Genomic DNA, 19,612 nt, shown 5'->3' with positions numbered 1-19,612 from the left:
AACGCGTTTCAGGGGTCTCATGCCCCCTTCATCAGGAAATACCACACCTGGCGCAGAATTTTAACTACAAATCTCCCTTTGAAGACATTAATTTCTCTGGTCGGTGAAGACCTGTGGATCTGCAGCAGCCGCTATCTACATGCTCTAATCTCATCCTAACCAGGTGAGCAAATTTGGTGTATATTCTCCTCTGTGTAACGTGGATAAGACCCTATTGCACTCTTTGTCTCCCCATTGTTTTGCAATGGTGGAATTCCGGTATGTCTACAAGTTATTACAACGCATGCTGTTCATGTCGGTCAGATGATTATTTTTGGGCAGTATAACCGCCCTCTATCAATTCTTAACCCCAGGGTAGTAGGACCGTTTTCACCTACCATTTATTAACCCATATATGGGGGGGAATAAAGGATTAGAGTCATACTACTTACAATCATGAAGGAGGACATTACTCTAAGGGCATTGGTAGTCTCATGATTCCAGACAGCAAAAAGACAAATTAGTACTGCGACTCACAGGTCGCTATAAAATCAGAAATCAAGCATAGTATGTGTCACAAATATATACATCTAACAGAGGATTGGACAAAGGAGAGATGGAGGGGAGGAGAGATCTATCCGATTTCTATTTACGCCTATATTATTCTGTCAAGTCCCTACCTAAACAGTGGGGGTTGGCACCCTAGATAGAAACAAGAATGGCGCCCCCACTCCACGGCGGCTAGCCCTAGGGGCCCTACATATCTCTATCTTATCATAGACTGTCTAAGTGCAAGAAAAGAGAAAGGGATTTGTTGATGGGAAGAAGGAATAAACAGAGAGGTGGTAGGAGATACATAACAATGCATGTCCTAAATATTTGTTCTACTCAATGTCCTACCTAGCAATGGGGGTTGGCACCCTAAACAAAGCACAGATGGCGCCCCCATTCCACGGCGACTGACCCTTTCCTGACCCTTTCATATAAGACAATTAAAAATGAGGGTCTCATTGAGGCCCAGAGGTTGTTGGGTTTTAAGACGAAAGATCCATTTCGTCTCGCATTGTAAGATCCTCATGTCTCAGTTGCCACCCCTTTTCGGTGCCTCTATCTGTCAATTCCCATAAAACGCAAATCGGAAGTCCCCCCATTGTGGTCACTAGCCATATGTCTTGCTAGAGGTGTGTCCCTCTTCAGGGCAATGTCTCTTAGGTGCTCACCTACACGTCTCCTAAGTTCCCGTGTTGTCTTGCCCATATATTCTAATCCACAAGGGCAAGTGGCTTTATAGATTATTCCTCTGGAGCGACAATTAATAAAATGTTGTACTTTATATTCTTTATTTGTCACATTGCTCCTAAAGGTTTGTCCTGTAGCCATTACGGGGCATCCCACACATCCGCTACATCTATAGCACCCCTTGATATTACTGGTAAACCATGTTTCTCTTTTTGGAGGTAAATAGTGGCTGTGCACCACTCTGTCCCCCATAGACCTACCCTTTTGATAGGTGATCTGAGGACAGGACCCCACCAAATCTCCAACGTCCACATCCATCTGTAAAATGGGCCAATGTTTAAGTAAAATGGATCTAACCTGGTGTGCACCAGAATTAAAAGTCGTAATGAAACGACTGATACCAGTTTCATCCTTTCGCTGAGTTGGATTTAGCAGTTGAGTTCTACCAGAATTCTTCGTATCTCTATAGGCCTTTCGAAAAATCCCATCAGGGTAACCCCTATTCAAAAATCGTTTTCGTAAATCCGCTGCCTGCTCCTGAAAATCATCCTCAGATGAGCAGTTACGGCGTACCCTCATGTATTGTCCCTTTGGGATGCCCTTCTTTAGTGGGACTGGATGGTGACTGTCCCACCTAAGAAGGGCATTTGTAGCAGTGGGTTTTCTATGGATTCTTGTCCTGATGTCACCACCCATGGTTTTTGAAATGCTAATGTCCAGGAATGGTAGCTCTTCACTGTTGTACTCAAAAGTGAATGTCAAACCCAAAGGGTTAACATTTAGTTTGGCCATGAAATTAGTAAGTCCTGTGATGTCCCCATTCCAAATTAATAGCACATCGTCAATATAACGTGACCAAAAAATGATGTTTGCACATTCCTCTACATATAAATCACTGAACACAATTGTTTTTTCCCACCAGCCCAGGAGCAAATTTGCGTAAGATGGCATACAAGAATTGCCCATCGCAGTGCCCCTGAGCTGGTGGTAGAGGGTGCCATTAAACACAAGGATGTTCTTTGTCAGACAGAATACCAATAGTCTAAGAACAAATGCGTTATGTTCCAAACACTGTTGACCCCTGCCCCTAAGGAAGTATTCAGCCGCTCTCAACCCATCCACATGATTAATAGAAGAATACAACGCCTCTACATCAATACTGCACAGGATTGTCTGAGGTTCGAGGGTAAGACCATCCAACTTTCTTAGAAGGTCAGTAGAGTCCCTCGTGTATGAGTTTAAAGATGTAACGAAAGGTTTAAGAATTTTATCCAGATATATTCCAACATGGTGGCACATACTGTCAATTCCTGCTACTATAGGCCTTCCTTTCAAAGGTGTAACAGCCTTGTGAATTTTTGGAAGGCAATAGAATGTTGCCATGACAGGATGTAATACATTCAGGAAATCATACTCATTTTTGTCTATGAGTGAACCAACAAGACCGTCATCTAAGATCTTTTTTAATTGTCTGGTAAACACAGAAGTTTGGTTACTCAACAACTTTTCATAGGGCTTCTCATCTCTCAAAATTGTCTCACACATGCTTTGGTAATCAACGTGGTTCATGATTACCGTATTCCCCCCTTTATCTGAGGGTTTTATAATGATATTTTGATCTTGTTCCAAAGCATGCAGAGCTTCCATCTCCAACTTCGAAAGATTATATTTTGTCCCTCTCCTCTTCTGTGTCCCCAAAATTTCTAAATCTTTTATTACCACTTCCAAAAATACATCCAAGGTGGACTGATCACTTTGTAAAGGTGGCATTTTACAACTCTTTGATCTTAAACTGGTAAAGGGCCCTTGTCCCGTATGTTCCTGGATAGGGTCAGATAAACCATACAAGAGTCTAATGTCTGCCAAAAGCCCATCCGGTATTCTCATTTCCTGACACATACGTTTGTCCTCTCTAATAAAATGTTTTCTCCACTTTAATTTTCTCACAAATAAGTGGAGATCTTTTATGCTCTCAAACACTTGAAAGTCAGAGGTAGGTACAAAATTAAGGCCTTTGTTCAACACTTGGATCTCTGGATCACTAAGGATTCATGGGCAGAGGTTGATTACTTGAGTAGAATCTGTGGTGGTTAGTTGTTCAGGCCGGGTCTGTTCCTCAGGTAATACCCCTGGTCTAAAAAACGAGTGTTTCTGTCTCCAGGGCATCCCCTCTGATTACCCCTGCCTCTCTGCCTTCCTCTAGACATTGTGGAGCGTGTTTCTGAGTCAGACAGATCCGTGTCTGTAGAGGAGATGTCTGTCTCCAAGCTCCTTGGGTGGCTTCTATTAGTAGACAGCTGGTATGCTTTGTTCTCTTTAAATTCTTGTAGGTCACGTACAAAATTTTGGTGTTTGCGTTCCTTGAGGTTATATTGGAATCGTTCCATTGTATTCTGAAGTGTTGTTTCTTTCAGAGAAAAGTCAGTCTCTGCCGAGAATTTTTTAGTGATCTCAATTTGTTCTTTCAAAAGATCACTTGTGGCAGAGAGGGTTTTCTTCTCCACCTCCAATCGAAGATTCATGAACCTCAAGGAACTAGCGGTGGCCTCTTTTTCCCACTGTTCGCTCAGATTACACCCCCTATATCTAAATCCCAGCTGCAAAGTGATTCTCAAGTGTCTAGGTACTATACCTGCCTTTAAATAATTTTCCAAACTCTGAACTTCCCACCAACTAGAAATTTGGTTTTTATACACTTTTGTCAACTCCTTAAATGCATTGCTGTATGACGGAGTATATTTGGGTTGTACAAAGGTTTTATCTGAGAACACTTCCTTTGCCTCAGCTACCCATGTGTCTGTATTGATGCCTTTTGTCAAAAAAACAGCCATACCCTTATCTTTTGAATAATAACCAAAATCAATTACCTTATTTTCCGGCGTACAAGACGACTTTTTAACCCCTGAAAATCTTCTTAAAAGTCAGGGGTCGTCTTGTACGCCGGGAATAGCCTTGTACGCCGGGTGTATATGGTGGGTGGGGGGGGGAGTGGTCCTTATGATGACGAGGGGGCGTCTCACAGGAAAGTGAGTATCCCCCATTACCTTATCATAGCGCTGCAGCGTGGGGTCTCTGTGCTGGGAGCGGCGGCTGCTGTGCTGTGGTGCGGCGGCTCCTCTTCTGCAGTGTGGGGCCTCTGGTGCTGTGGGGCGGTGGCGGCAGCGTATCTTCATGCAGTCGGGGCTCCTCCGGCATCTCAAAGCTTGGAAGCCCCGCCGGCAACTCCATCGGTGTAATGCGGTGGCCTCCGGGAAAATGGCCGCTGCTTAGATTCAGATCTCGTGTCCCGAGATTTCGGGACGAGATCTGAATCTGAGCATGCGCAGCCCCCAGCGGCCATTTTCCCGGAGGCCACCGCATCGCACCTATTGAGCTGCCTCCGGGAAAATGGCCGCTGCTCAGATTCAGATCTCGTCTCCCGAGATCTCGGGACGAGATCTGAATCTGAGCAGCGGCCATTTTCCCGGAGGCCACCGCATTGTACCGATGGAGTTGCCGGCGGGGCCTCCGAGCTTTAATGAGATGCCGGAGGAGCCCCGACTGCATAAAGATACGCCGACGCCGCCACCCCACAGCACAGAGGCCCCACACTGCAGAAGAGGAGCCGCCGCACCACAGCACAGCAGCCGCCGCTCCCAGCACAGAGACCCCACGCTGCAGCGCTATGACAAGGTAATGGGGGATACTCACTTTCCTGTGAGACGCCCCCTCGTCGTCATCAGGATCACTCCCCCCCCCAAAAGGCACATATTCACCGGTCCTATAAGACGACATACGGTGTATAAGAAGACCCCCGACTTTTAACAAGATTTTATTTTTTAACTGGTAAAGTTGGGGGGTCGTCTTATACGCCCAGTCGTCTTATACGCCGGAAAATACGGTATTTACCAATCACAAATAGATATATAGCAGCAAGGTAAATATATAGCTAAACAGTTAACATTTAACCTTTAATGAATCCTAATAAAATACCGTAGGGTATGTGGACCCAGTCGGTTTAGAAAGAGGACAAAACGAAAAAATAATAACAACACACCAAAAGTGAATTACACCATTAAAAATCCAAACACAGTTCCTTCCTTTTAGAAATAGGAGGAGCAGGTAGATGCGTATCACAATAACAGAAGATTGTACTCTACACAGAAAGCCACAAGGCTCAATCACCTTGCAGCCCAGAGGTCACAAAAATACCTCAATTTGTGGATTTAAATAAGTAACATAATGATCTCACCTAGCGTTGCTGTTTTCGTAAAGCATTCGTAGGGTACCAAATGTCCGTGCATCCCAGGGGAGGCTTATCACATGTCCATACAATACCCCGTTTAAGACAGACTTGGACCCTGATCAATTCATCCCCAAAGATGTGGCTCCCAACGCGTTTCCCTCGGCTCTGTTCATCAGGGGAGACAAGCCTTCCTACAATACTACGGGGAATAGATGTGCGGTGTCCATTAATCCCATTCCATAATAGAAATCTGCAGGAGTAAAAACGCAGTAAATCCGCACAGAATCCGCAGTAAATCCATAACAAAAACGCACAAAATCTGCATAAAACGAGCAGATTTTGACCTGCGTTTTCTGCCAAGAGATGCAGAATCCGCACAGAAAATCCCACAGGCAAATCTGCAAGTGTGCTTATACCCTTAAGCATAGTAGGGATTTAAGGGTTTTTCTGTTTTTAAAATGTAATATCGCAAAGTAAAGATGTTATTTTCAACTAGATCAAGACTTTAGCTAATGCTCTTTAAATGCATTAAATTAAAATACAAGTTATTCTAAATCTTTTCCCAAAAATATATTAATATGTATAATTTAATTTACAGTAATCCATCTAGAAAGATGCATACGTTTGTTTAGATGTAACATTCTGAATTTTCCTTCCTAGAACTTTACGCTAAACATTGGTGCTCAATGCTAAGTGATGATGAAGGACCCTTTGCAGAATGCCATCCTAAAGTTAATCCAGATATTTACACTCAGGTAAATATATAATTCATCACAAAATGTAGAAGGGAAATACAAAAATACCTTAATACAGGGCTGGAAGAGTAAGTGCATTGTACAGTTTTATTACTTAGGGGTATCAATAAGGCTGGAGTTTTCTTTTACACACAGAGCCCTCTATTGGCCATATATTATTATACTGAGCCCGCACAAAGTCATATTGTGCCAGTAGTGTCCACTGAGCGCCATATTTGCCCAAATGATGCACACAGTACACAATCAGTGTAAAATAATGCCTCACTATGTGTCTCTATCATGGAGTTTGCATTAAAGGGGTATTTTTATCCCCAAGATCCAATCCCAATATGTAGCAAGTGTAATGATAATAATATTTGCACATGCCTCCAATTAGAAATGTAGTATATTTTTTCTGATTACCCCATGTGGATGGGATCACAGTAGCTTTGGTATCCATGGTTACGATCACTCATATAATGACAATTAATAAGTTAGCTGTTAATGGTCATACCATGGATACCCAAGCTACTGTAATGCCTGGTGTAAGCGACATAGTGCCATGGTGTAAGCGACATAGTGCATCAGAAGAACTGTACTACATTTCTAATTGGAAATATTTGCTAATATTATTATTAATACACCGACTACATATTGAGATAGGATCGTGGAGATGGGAATACCCCTTTAGCTTACTTCTTTTATGTTCCTATGTTGAGGAAATGTGTGTGCACCGGCCAATACTTGACATGGCTGTGATTGAGCCTGAAGTACCCTCAGAGTAAAGCTTGATGATTGGCTGCGCTGTTTGAACTGCCAAACTCGAACAGTATCATGGACTTTCTGGAGAAGTCGGGGTCCATGCACGGACACTAGGTGTTCGGTACGGACCCTGAAATTTAACGTTCGCCCATCCCTTATCCTGACATCTCACTATATTAGCAGTCCGGGAGGCGAAAGTGTCTTGTAAGTAGAGCAGATTTCTTTGATGAGACATATTACAAATTGTCTTTTATTTGCATGTACTATTTATTGATGCAAAATTTGATGACAGTGATAATTTGATAACTCAGCACGATAAGGAAATGAATCCCACCAAAGATCCAATATTAATTGAGGACAACACTTGGGCCATGTCAGGCTTCCATTGTAAATACAAAGGTATTATTATGCTCAGTGTTTGTTATTTACTTTTTTCTAGAACTGTATGTTTGATTCATGCAATTGTGCCAAAAGCGAGGAGTGCATGTGTGCCGCTCTGTCCTCCTATGTGTACGCCTGCGCTAGGAAGGGGATTATTTTAAAAGGATGGCGTCAAAATGTCTGCAGTAAGTAAAATGCTATTCTCACAAAGAGAAGTATAAAATATTCAAATTATTGCTTGAATCAATTAGTCAGTAAACTACCTTCATAAAAGGTAAAATAATTGCTATACAAAATTGCATTTATGCTTTTATTTATGCCTACTTTTCAGTTCTCAGTTAACCGTATAGAGCGACCAAACATCTCAATATCCCGCACCATATACTGTACCATAATATATGTCACTGTGATTGCAAAAAAGTTGCAAAAAACCATTATTTATTTTTTTTTTTGTTGCAAAGTAGCTTATGCTCGCGACAACTTGCTGCTCATAAAGAGCCACATTCACGTAGATCAGGGATCAACAACCTTTTTCTATACATTACGCCTATTTAAAGAAAAAAAAAAAAGAAAAATCGAAGATGAAGCACTCAATGAGCCAAACAAGTGAAAAGTCCTATGAAACAAACTGTTATGGGAATTACAGGCATGGGTGTAATTATAGCCAATGTTGACATATCAACTGTTACGTGGCCTAGAGGTTGACGAGGCTCACTCAGGAACATGAACACTGTACATTTTTAAAGGTATTAACATTATGGAGCACAGATGATAACATTGATTTGCAGGACCCTGGTCAAGCATCCCTGAAAACGTCCTTCTACCTGCTGAGATCCCCTGGGGCTCATCTGACTTGTAGGCCTGGCAACATGGTTTTTAGCAGCGCTTGCTGTTTCCTCCATTTTTTGGACACCTGAAGGATGTTGGGTCCTTTGAGTGATAGAATGTAAAGTCTTAAATGGATTTCATGGCTCGGGCACATCCATATCAGTTAGGCCCTACATATAGTTATTGAGTAAAGAAGAAACGTAACGCTCAGTGGCGGTCATGCTGTGAGGCACAGTATCCCTTCATGACTGAGCGCTGTTCACCTTAGTAGCACAGACTCAGACACAAGTGTCTAATACATTACTTTGGCATTTTCTTATTAAAGGGAACCTGTCAGCTGATACTTGGTGCCCAAACCGTGGACAGCGTGTATTTGCCACTGGCTGTAGTATCCCAGACATGTTTGTTTGTCTCTGAAACGCTGGGGCATTTCAGAGAAAAACATAATTTTCATAGCTGCCCGGGACCGGGCTGCACTGTGCACTAGTCATACAGGCTGGTCCCCGGTGACTCCTCCCCTCCTGCCGATAGTCAATGAAAAACCTCTGTCTATACACATCTAGGTTTTCATTACTGTTACAGGGTTCTTATTTATTTTATTCCCTTATACTTATTTATTTTTTAAGCTTATATAGCACGATTAATTCCAGATCGCTTTACAGACATCATCATCATCTCTGTTCCCTATCAATGTATCTTTCGAGGGTAGGAGGAAACCCCCACAATCATGGGGAGGACATACAAACTCCTTGCATATGTTGTCCTTGGTAGGATATGAACACAAGGCTCCAGCAATGCAATGCAACAATGCTATAGCCACTGAGCCACTGTGCTTCCATGGGTGGCCTTTGCCTATGCTCACCAATTTGCTTTTCTGTCCGTGAAGGGGAGCATACACAGTAGTTAGGAGTCTACCAGTATTTCAGTGTGATTACTTCCAACATGCATTGCATCTCTCTCGTAAGGGGAGCAAGGACTGGGTTATGTCGCCCCGAACTATGACAAGTAGAAGAATAATAGCTATTATTCTTTACAAGCATAAAACGCTGACCTAGAAATCGAACATCAAAACCTCATAAATCATCACACAGGCTGACAAAAAGAGTTTATTACAGAAAAGGAGATTTATTAACTCAGGAAAGATGTTGGACATGGTAGCAGTGATCTACCCACCACACAATCTACCTCTGCAGCTCTGTGGTTAAAGATGGATTTACCTTAACAACGGGCAACATACTGCAGAATTGATAGGAAGGGAAACACCTCGAGGTACAACTACTTTAGAGAGGTTTTTCAGAGTTAAAAATGCAAAGTGTGTAATTAAAGTGAGTAACGGCTTTTTATACACATCATCAATTCTATTAAATGAGAAAATGTTGTTTGAAATGACTATCTAAAGAACAGGAAATCCCCTTTATGGTGATTTTCTTGAATCTTCAGATAAAATGCAGGATTACATTTACTAGCTTAATTGTTCTGAATATACCTAAAAGTTCCATGTAGAAGAAGGTTTGTTGGATTGTGGCCAAATTTTTTTGTATATTTGGCAAGTTTCATACAATGATCATTTGTGTGACCCATTTCTCTCATTTATGAGTAGACATTAATTAAAGTTTAAAGGCCAAAATACATTTGTTCTTCTGCTAAAAAATAGTTTTAAAAACATTTGTTGACATTTTCTATTTCTATATCCCAGGTTCATTTATGTCTACGTGTCCTGCATCCTTGTCCTACAGTTATTCAATAAGCACCTGCCAACCAACTTGTCGCTCTCTCAGTAGTCATGATATTACTTGTGACATCTCCTTTGTCCCGGTTGATGGGTGCATTTGTCAGAATGGAACCTATCTGGATGATAGTGGTGGATGCGTGCTCCCATCAGCTTGTTCTTGCTACTACAAAGGTACAGCAGTGCCACCTGGAGAAGTAGTTCATGACAATGGAGCTATATGGTGAGTGCCCTCTAATAGTTTTATTAGAATACAGAAAACATTCTCTGAGTACTGAGTCTATAGTAGTGATGGATGGACCCGTGGATCTTCGGGTCCATCGGGTTCGCCCAAACATTTTTAAAAAGTTTAATTTGGGTACCAGAACAGTACCCGTAATTGAACCTGAACCTGGACCCTATTCAAATAAATAGGGTGCCCAATCATCCAGCATTTTCCATGCTGTCATTTGTGTGACACCAGCTATGATCGATGGTAAGTTTGTTACCGCCAATCAGAGCGCTGTGGTTCCCACACTGTCACACAGATGGTAGTGTGTGTGCCAGTATCTCTGATTGGTGGTGAAAAGTTTACCACCAGTCATAGGCATCGGACGATGAGAGTACTACTCTCATCATCACATGATTGATTTCACTCATAGCAATGATAGTAGGCGTACGATGATGAGACTATTCATCAGCCGGCACCCGTGCAATAAATGATTAAATAAAATAAAAAAATGATGTGTGGTCCCCTCTATTTTTGCTAACCAGTGCGTATAAAGCTGACAGCTTCAGGCTACAGCCCCCGGTTGTCAGCTTTATATTGGCTGGCTATCAAGAATAAAGGGGTCCTAAAAAGTTTATTTTTTATTGATTCTTGCACTTTGCCTGGCTATTCCCACTTGCCCTGGTGCGGAGGCAGGTGGGGTAACATTTGTGTTGTTGATGTCCTCTTTGTGTTGTCAGCTGACATGAAGCCATGGGTTATTAATGCAAAGGTGTCTGTAAGACTCCTCCATTACTAACTCCGTAGTGAAAATTAAATAAAGACGCACACAAAAAAACTCCTTTATTTGAAATGAACACTCCCCACCCTCTTTTACCCATTTAGTAATGTAAAGCTAAAAATAATTATCCTCACCTTTTCCAACAACTGTCCATTTATCCCACAAAGAGGAAAACTCTGCTTCATTTGGACTGCATGAATGAGCGGTGGCATGATGTGACCGCTCAGCCGTGTGGATTCGCTGAGCTGAGCCTGAGAACTGCTGCCTATGATTGGTGGTAACCTCAATGATGTCATCACAGGTCACTGAAGCTGCATTCAGGCTCAGCGTCTCTCGGATTCACAGTTGAGTGGTTGCATCATGCCAATGCTCAGCCGTTCAATCCAGATGAAGCAAAATTGGCCTCTTTGTGGGACAAATGGATTGTCATCGGACAGATGAGGAATATGGAGTTTTATTATTTTTAATTTTACAATAATAAAAGGGTAAATGAGGGTGGGGAGTGTGTATTTCAAATAAAGGATTTGTTATGTGTGTTTTGTTCAATTAAAAGACTTTTTCATGTGTGTGTCTATATTTAATTTTCAAAAAGGGTTAGTAATCAGGGTGTCTTATAAATGCTTCTCCATTACTAACCCCTGGGCTTATTGTCAGAAGACAAAAAACAGTTGACACCAATCTCAAAACTCTTACCCCACTTGCCACCGCACCAGGGCAAGTGGGAAGAGTCAAGGCTAAGCTCCAGATTTGGTGCATCTAATGGATGAGCCTTATCTGAGGCTCTTGATGACTGGTGTTTTTAGTTTAGAAGGGGGCCAACATCCATGGCCCCTTCCAAACCTATTAATATTAGTCTGTAACTGTCTGTTAAGCCTTTGCTGGTTAGTAATATTAAGGGTGGACTCAACGGCTTTTTTTGGGTGGTCTTTACTTTACTAGCTAGTAAAGGCTACGCAGACAGCTGTGAGCTGATATTAATAGCCTTAGAAGCTTCATGGATATTGGCTTCTTCCCAGAATAATAACACTAGCCTCAGCTGCTGGCTTTCCCTCAGCTTCTCAGGAAAATTAAATTGTTTAAAAAAAAGACATGGGGTCTCCTCTATTTTCCACAGCCAGCAAAGGTAAAGCTAACAGCTGTGGGCTGAAGTCTCCAGCTGTCAACATTATATTGGCTGGTTAACAAAAATAAGGGGGTTACATGGCATTTAAAAAATAAAAATAAAAAAAATGATTCAAATAAATAATTTGAAAAAACGACATGAGGTCACACCCATTTTTGACAACCAGCCAAGCTAAAGTGGACAGCTGGGGGCTGGTATTCTTAGGCTGGGAAGGGGCCATGGATATTGGCCCTCCTCAGCCTAAAAATAGCACCACACAGCCGCCCCAGAAAAGGTGCATTTATTAGATGTGGTAATTCTGGTGCTTTGCCCAGTTCTTCTCACTTGGCCTGGTGCGATGGCAAGAGAGACAAGGCATATGATGATAAGAGTAGTACTCTCATTAGCTGTTGCCTGTGACCAGTGGCATCCTTTTTACTGCCGGTCACAGCTGCTTGCTCACACACTTTAAGGGGTTATCCAAGAATATTTTTTTTTGCTATGAGCCCAGTAACTAACATGCAGGTAGTTAATACTTACCTGCCTGTTGTGTGGTGCCCCAGGGTCCTGGTCGTCACAGTAGCATTGCTTTCCTCACGGGGAGAGTGATGTTACGTTTGGAGGCAAGGAAGGATAACTGTCACCAGGTAAACACAAGCATGCAGCACATTCACACTCCAGGTCACCAGGTGGAGCTTTTGATCCTATTTACTAGGTGACTCCCCATATATATGGTAGTTTGTAGGGAAAGTTAGTCAGTTCTTGCCAGGAAACAGACTGGAGCAGTCTGAGGCAGAAGAGGGTGTATGGAGCTGTGTAGCGACAGTGCTGCAGTTCCTGGAAAGAGACATACAGAAAGCCGAATATATTGCAGTGAGCCTGTAGGAGAGAAAAGCACAGGAGAGGATGCCAGTGGGAGACCAGCCACGAGCAGGCTGCCTCCTTCTGAGGCACAGAGACTGGTAGCCGGAACACCGAGGTTTTAAAGACCTCTACGACTTACATCAGAGACCGGCAGGACAGCTGAACTCCAAGTTATCTGTCTGGCTTAATACCCAGGAGGCACGGTGACACCCTTAGAGCCCGGGGAATGCTACAGTCCCTATAAACAGGCTCAAGTCACCAGTCATATGGGTTATGTCCTATCCTATATGGGGGACAGAGAGAGAACATCTGTGAGGACCATATCTGAAGCCATAGGCAGTAAGGGACTACAACACCACTGCGCTAGAGGAAGGCTTTGATTTCCACCTGGATAAGGGGACTGCTATCTTGCCTCCAAGCTGGCCAGACTCTGCCTGCCCTGTGATCTGGTACCCTGGACTGTGGCTGCCTGAAGTCTTCAGTAAACAAGGTAAAGAGACTGCAAACCCATGTCCTCGTAAATTACTGCTCCATTCACCATCTTCCATCTATACATTGGGAGCCCTGGGGAGATACTTCACCTAAGGGAAGTTATACCATCTAGCTGCCATAACATTGCCCCAGAGGACCCCTTAAAGCAGCGTCGGTCCCCACTGACCGAACACCACAGGGCGACTTAGGGCCCCTTCACACTGTGCAATCAAAGTCTGAACGAGCGTTCGATTTGTGACGTTTATCCGTCCTCGTTCCGAGGTTGCAAAGTGTGACATGGCGTTACGATTTGCGACGCAGCCCAGCATCGTACGATGTGAAAGAAAGAGCAGAACTTTCTTTCGTCGTAAATGTCTCGCTGTGGCGGTCGAAATCGTAGTATGTGACGGCGGTCATACGAGCTCGTAATGCGACTACGTGGGTTGGGCTTCCGCATACCTGTCTCCTGATTGGGCGTGACGTTTTAGCACGCCCATGCTGGTAATACGTCACGCTCGGAGTCGTAGGACTATGGCGGTGTGAAGGGTAGCGTACGATTGCGACGCGTGACGTTCACATCGCAACTACGTCAGAAAAAGCGTTAACATCGTAGAGTGTGACCGCTGGCTACGAGCTCGTACTGCGATGTCGAATATGACGCAAATGCGTCGTAATCGTAGCAGAATCGACCAGTGTGAAGGGGCCCTTAGTTGTGCCTGGCACCAATCTTTGATTGCACAGAGCAATCACTGACCGCTCCTACAGACGACTCAGTGGCTTCTGCCGATGTCACGTTGACAGGGCAGCGGCTTCTCTTCTGCTCTGCTCTGTTGATGGGGTGTCACTGCCAACATTATGCTGATTGACAGCAAGATCCCTGTTGGGAGCTTAGTGTCAATCAGCATGACGTCGGCATTCATGTCCTGTCGACAGAGCAGCCTTGGAGAAGAAGAGCTGCTCTAATAATGTGTAGCAGCTGAATTGCCAGGTAACACCAGGTAAAACAGGCAGGTAGTTTACTCTGTTAGCTACCACCTACCTGTTAATTTTTAGGTGCATAATAAAAAAATAAAATGGTTCTGGTCAACCCCTTTAAAGCGAGACTGACAATATGAAATGTCTGTCGAAAACAAGCACAGGTGCTAGATGCACCCTTGATAGGGCCAAAAGTTTAGTACATGTACTCAGTTACTTGATTCTCATCTCTTTCGACCCTCTTCTTCTTTATCTGACAGCTCTGGCTTTAAAGGAACCAGAGAAGTGACGCGATGGAAAATAAGTAGGTGGGAAGGTCTTCTGAAATGTTTGTCGAATCCAAAGCTGCACCCATTGCCTGTGCTTGGTGTGAAAAGTTATCTGGCTTTGACAAACTCTCTTTCAGAACCTCTGTATAGTGCTAATCTAGAATTAGAAAAAAGGTCAGCTTGTACAGTACAGTACAGAAATAATAGCACCAAACCTGTTCATGGGCTGTATCTTAGATTTATCCTAATGAATAGGGTTGAGTTGTGGTAACAGGTACAACCAATGGACAAGTGTGGACTTGTTAATGAAAAACAAAAGCAGTTCCCCTGTTTTTATAACCCTACAATGCCCCATAGATGACTCCTTGCATGCTCATATATATACATATTTTTCAGCACCTGCTCTTCTGGAAAACTAGACTGTATTGGAAGAACAGAACAAACAGGTGTGTATTCACCAGTTCCTAGAAGGTGAAAAACAAACAAAGGATTGAGTGCATGTCAAATAGAGGACAATAGAACATACTGTGTGTTCTTCCTTTGTTAAATATAAAAGCTGTTAAAGGAATCTTACACCAGAATAAAATGGTACACCAGAGGTATTCTACTGATTCAAAGAAAATGTGCATTTGAGGTTTTCCACTGATTCAAAGAAAATGGTGCATTAGAGGTCTTCCACTGATTCAAAGAAAATGGTGCATTAGAGGTCTTCCACTGATTCAAAGAAAATGGTGCATTAGAGGTCTTCTACTGATTCAAAGAAAATGATGCATTAGAGGTCTTCTGCTGATTCAAAGAAAATGGTGCGTTAGAGGTCTTCTACTGATTCAAAGAAAATGGTGCACCAGATGTCTTCTACTTATTCAAAGAAAATGTGCATTAGAGGTCTTCTACTGATTCAAAGAAAATGGTGCATTAGAGGTCTTCTACTGATTCAAAGAAAATGGTGCACCAGAGGTCTTCTACTGATTCAAAGAAAATGGTGCATTAGAGGCCTTCTACTAATTCAAAGAAAATGATGCACCAGAGGTCTTCTACTGATTCAAAGAAAATGGTGCATTACAGATCTTCTACTGATTCAAAGAAAAAGGTGCATGAGAGGTCTTCTACTTATCCAAAGACAATGGTGCACCAGAGGTCTTCTACTGATTTAAAGTAACCCCAACTTTGTGACAGCATCCCCAGCGTCTGACATATGGCAGCACAGATTCTCAAGTCCTAGATACATAGGGAAAAAGTCTGAATATTGAGCCATTAGGGATGCAGGGTAGCCTACTTTTTTGCTAATCTGAGAGAAATCATTTATTTTCCTAAGAATGTCCTTGACATTTCGCTTACATACGAGCTTGTTGGCCAATAATGTAATTTTAAATGATTTTTTTATATTTATTGTTCTCTTCTTAAAATTATTTTGCCTTTTTTCATAAACTAATTTATATTTTTTATGTGTTTTATAGTGTGTGCTGCTCCTAAAGTTTACTTTGACTGCACAAACAAGACAGCAGACACTAAGGGGGCAGAATGTCAGAAGAGTTGCCAGACTTTAGATATGCAGTGTGTAAGTTTTTATTTTATTTTATTAGAAAATGTTGCAAGTCCATTCAAGCTGTTGAGCAAAATTAAAATGCTGATGTCATATCCTTAAGATTGGTTAACAAACTTTAATTGGTGGGCACTAATGATGAGCGAGTGTGCTTGTTACTTGAGTTTTCTGAGCACGCTTGGGTGTTCTCCGAGTATCTTGGGTGTGCTCATAGATTATGTTTGATTTGCGGCTGTTAGACAGCCTGAATACATGTGGGGATTCCCTAACAAACAGGCAATCCCCACATGTATTCAGGCTGTCTAGCAGCCACAAATCATGCAGCTGCGAGGACTCAAACATAATCTCTGAGCACGCCCAAAATACTCAGAGAACACCCAAGCATGCTCGGAAATCTCGAGTAACGAGCACACTCGCTCATCATTAGTGGGCACCAAAACCAATCAGCTGTTACCAGGTCCTGTGGCCACAAAAATGATGCACTGCATGAAGAAAAAGTATGACAGCTTCTTACACTGAGTAGTGGCTGACTTGGGGTACTGCAGCTTAGTTCCCATTGAAGTGAATGGCAGCTTGGTTTCAGGACCCCCAAACGACTACAACAATATGTAAGGAGCTACGATTTGGTGCTTCTTGTTAGGCTCCCACATGCTGATATTTTTGACCGGTCCTAAGGAAACTGCTCGATGAATCAGGGTCAAGATGATGTGGCATATCAGAAATTTGAGAAGAAAGTGGACAACCCCTTTACATTTATACCTGTATGATTTCAAATACAGGACTAATGTTAGTGAATAGTAGAGATGATTGGATCCAAACACAGCAAATCGAGTTTGAGTAAAATTTCCAGAAATTCTTCTCTCATTCTACTCTCTTCTCCTTCCCACCTATCCAAGGCAATAACAATAAACTATGCAACATTTTAACAATGAAACAGATACTTTATTGAGTGTGGCCAAAGAGTTTTTTTACACCATTGAGATTTCCTGAGAAAAAATGTGCATAAAATTTGTAGGAAAAATTTGCCGAGTTCAAATTTTGAGACGTTCAATCAGCTCTAGTCAATGGAGCTACTCACACTGGCGTCGTTTTATACAGCTGTGTATTTATGCCCAATACAAATTCCTAAATATTAAGAATGCTTTGCTGGAAGTCATATAATGTCCAGTTGTTCATTATTGGTATTGTTGGTTCCTCAAAAAAAAAAAGAAACTACATTCACATCATATTCATATAAGATCCTTGGTTTTATCTATTATATTGGAGAAAATACACCTTACAGTACAGATAAAGCAAAATGAGACAATCCTATGATATACTGTATAGTGGTGCCGACTGCCTTCATTGTGGTTTAAGTGTGTCTTACTGTTGTCCTTGCAGTGGAAATGTTGAAATTAGCAGTAGTCTCATCGGCCTTTACTCTTGTCCTACTTGTATGCAATGATGTGAAACTGTGAAGTGGTGGTCATTTATGAACATTTGCTTTCCATCATTTTACCCCTAGCAGTATTTGCAGTAGTATTAGTTTGCTTGTTTTCATTCTTATAGGCAATGAAGTGAAACTGTACATGTCATTGTTAAAGTTGTAAGTGGAGGCCATATACAGTAGAAAATGACTGTACTTTGTACAATAGTTGAAATTATTAATCTAGCCACTTATTTTGGCACTACCAAGGCTAATACAGTGATGTTACTCTTCACTGCTGTGCAGTGGTGTAACTAGAATCTGATGGGCCCCGGTGAAAAATTTGGACCTTGGCTTCCACCTCCATGTTGGCCAGATGTATGGACCTTTGTAGCATTCTAGATCCTATGAAGACAAGCAGTACATGTTCAGCCTCCAAGAAATAATGTTCCCATCCTGGCACCTTTCTCTAATATTGTCCCCCGTCGTGTAATAATGTTCCCCATCCTGGACCCATTTCTGTAATAATGTATCCCATCCTAGCCCCCATCCTGTAATAATGTCCCTCATCCTGGGTGCCTTCGTGGAATAATGTTCCCTGTCTTCTTGTCATAGTGTCCCCCATCCTAGTCCCTTCCCCCTTCCTTATATAATGTCCCCAACCCTTATATAATGCTCCCCTCACTCAAGACAGTCACACCCATGTCAGCTACAAGCCTTTGATTGGCCATCAACATGTATTGCAGTGCAAGGAGCTGGTTGATCTCTACGCTGAAATACACTACAGCTGAATGTGCGTCTTCGGTGTTGGAGGGCCTCCCTCGCCTACGCGCCTAGTCGCACCCTCTGTGGTCATGGTCGTTATGCCCCTTCTGCTATGCTGCGGAAGTGTGAGTGCCACTACTGTTCTGACCTTCTTTTAAGTATTTTGGGTGTCACTACAGTTTTCAATAAGCTATACACTCCGGAAGTGATAGAGTTGGAAACTACCATACTCTTCAGACGGGTATATCTGAAATTGACTCGTTGCGTTGACCTTGTTAGTTTGTTCCTTAATGGACTCGTTGACCTTGTTAGTTTGTTCCTTAATAGCTTTTCCTTTCCAGATTGCTCAGCTTAGAGAGAACACTGGGTGTCCTCAGAGTAGAAGTGTACAGCATTAAAGAAGGGAAACAAGTCAAGCATAATTTTCCATGTAAATTTTCCATCCTTGTTTGCGCACTTATCTTAGAGCAAACACAAGATGAAGCAGAACATTTCCATCTTCAAGACTCCTTCTCGTATATCTGCTGTACGTTTATGGCCTACTGATCAGTCACAGCTGCTTCCAAATCTGTTTGTTTTGTACAGTGGACGCTAAACACCCATGACAGTTAGGCTTGAATGAGGCTCTTACCACCAGTGATTTGTAGTATTAGGACACATTTGTGCTGTGTCACGCAAACCGTAGGTTAATTAAAGTTCAGTTTTAGAACATTGAAGATAATTTGGAAAATAAGACTTAATTAATATCTCCGTGGCTTTTACAGTACAGTACCCAGTGCTTATCTGGCTGTGTTTGTCCTGATGGCCTTATATCTGATGGGAGCGGAGCGTGCGTGTCAGCGGAGCAGTGTCCATGTATACACAATAATGAAGTCTACGCACCAGGCTCAAACATCAAAATGCTCTGCAACAACTGGTGAGTGCTTCAGCCTGTATCATGCAAATAAATCTTTGTAATCAAATGTTAACGTCACCTAAACTTGTTCCCTAACCATAAGCCAAGTTAAAGCATATGGATAAAATACAGGATAACTCTCCATTAGCCAAAGTGGTGGACTCCAGTAGCCCTGGCATATTTGTGCAAATTTACTTTTCCATTGCAGGAGAAATGATTACTTAAAGTGATTGTCAATGATTACAGTATAGAAAGAAGCTATTCTTCTATAGAAACTTTACTTTTAATCACAAACTACCCTATTAGACGGGTTGCTCAATCTTGGGCTTTAGTCTACAGTTACTCTATGTGACTGCAGACTTGAGAATCTTTACAGTGCACACAGTACACACTTTCAGGATTCACCCGTGCTGGCGCTGGAAATGGGTGCTCATGTTTGCAAGTGTGGGAATTGCAT

The 19,612-nt window shown here is 42.3% G+C and overlaps 1 protein-coding gene across 1 annotated transcript in view; it reads left to right on the top strand.

Annotated features, from left to right (window-relative positions):
- Positions 1-19,612, top strand: part of LOC143803856 (mucin-2-like) — a 117,881-nt gene that overhangs the window by 77,484 nt on the left and 20,785 nt on the right. Inside the window, exons 14-19 of the mRNA XM_077281621.1 lie at positions 6,104-6,198; positions 7,379-7,505; positions 9,845-10,100; positions 14,944-14,993; positions 16,005-16,105; positions 19,025-19,176. Coding sequence (XP_077137736.1) covers positions 6,104-6,198; positions 7,379-7,505; positions 9,845-10,100; positions 14,944-14,993; positions 16,005-16,105; positions 19,025-19,176 — 781 coding nt within the window. The remainder of the gene's footprint in view (positions 1-6,103; positions 6,199-7,378; positions 7,506-9,844; positions 10,101-14,943; positions 14,994-16,004; positions 16,106-19,024; positions 19,177-19,612) is intronic.

This window comes from Ranitomeya variabilis, chromosome 2, assembly GCF_051348905.1.
Source record: "Ranitomeya variabilis isolate aRanVar5 chromosome 2, aRanVar5.hap1, whole genome shotgun sequence".
Taxonomy (NCBI): domain Eukaryota; kingdom Metazoa; phylum Chordata; class Amphibia; order Anura; family Dendrobatidae; genus Ranitomeya; species Ranitomeya variabilis.
The sequence above is the reverse complement of the archived record's forward strand: the minus strand, read 5'-3'. Positions and strand labels throughout refer to the sequence as shown.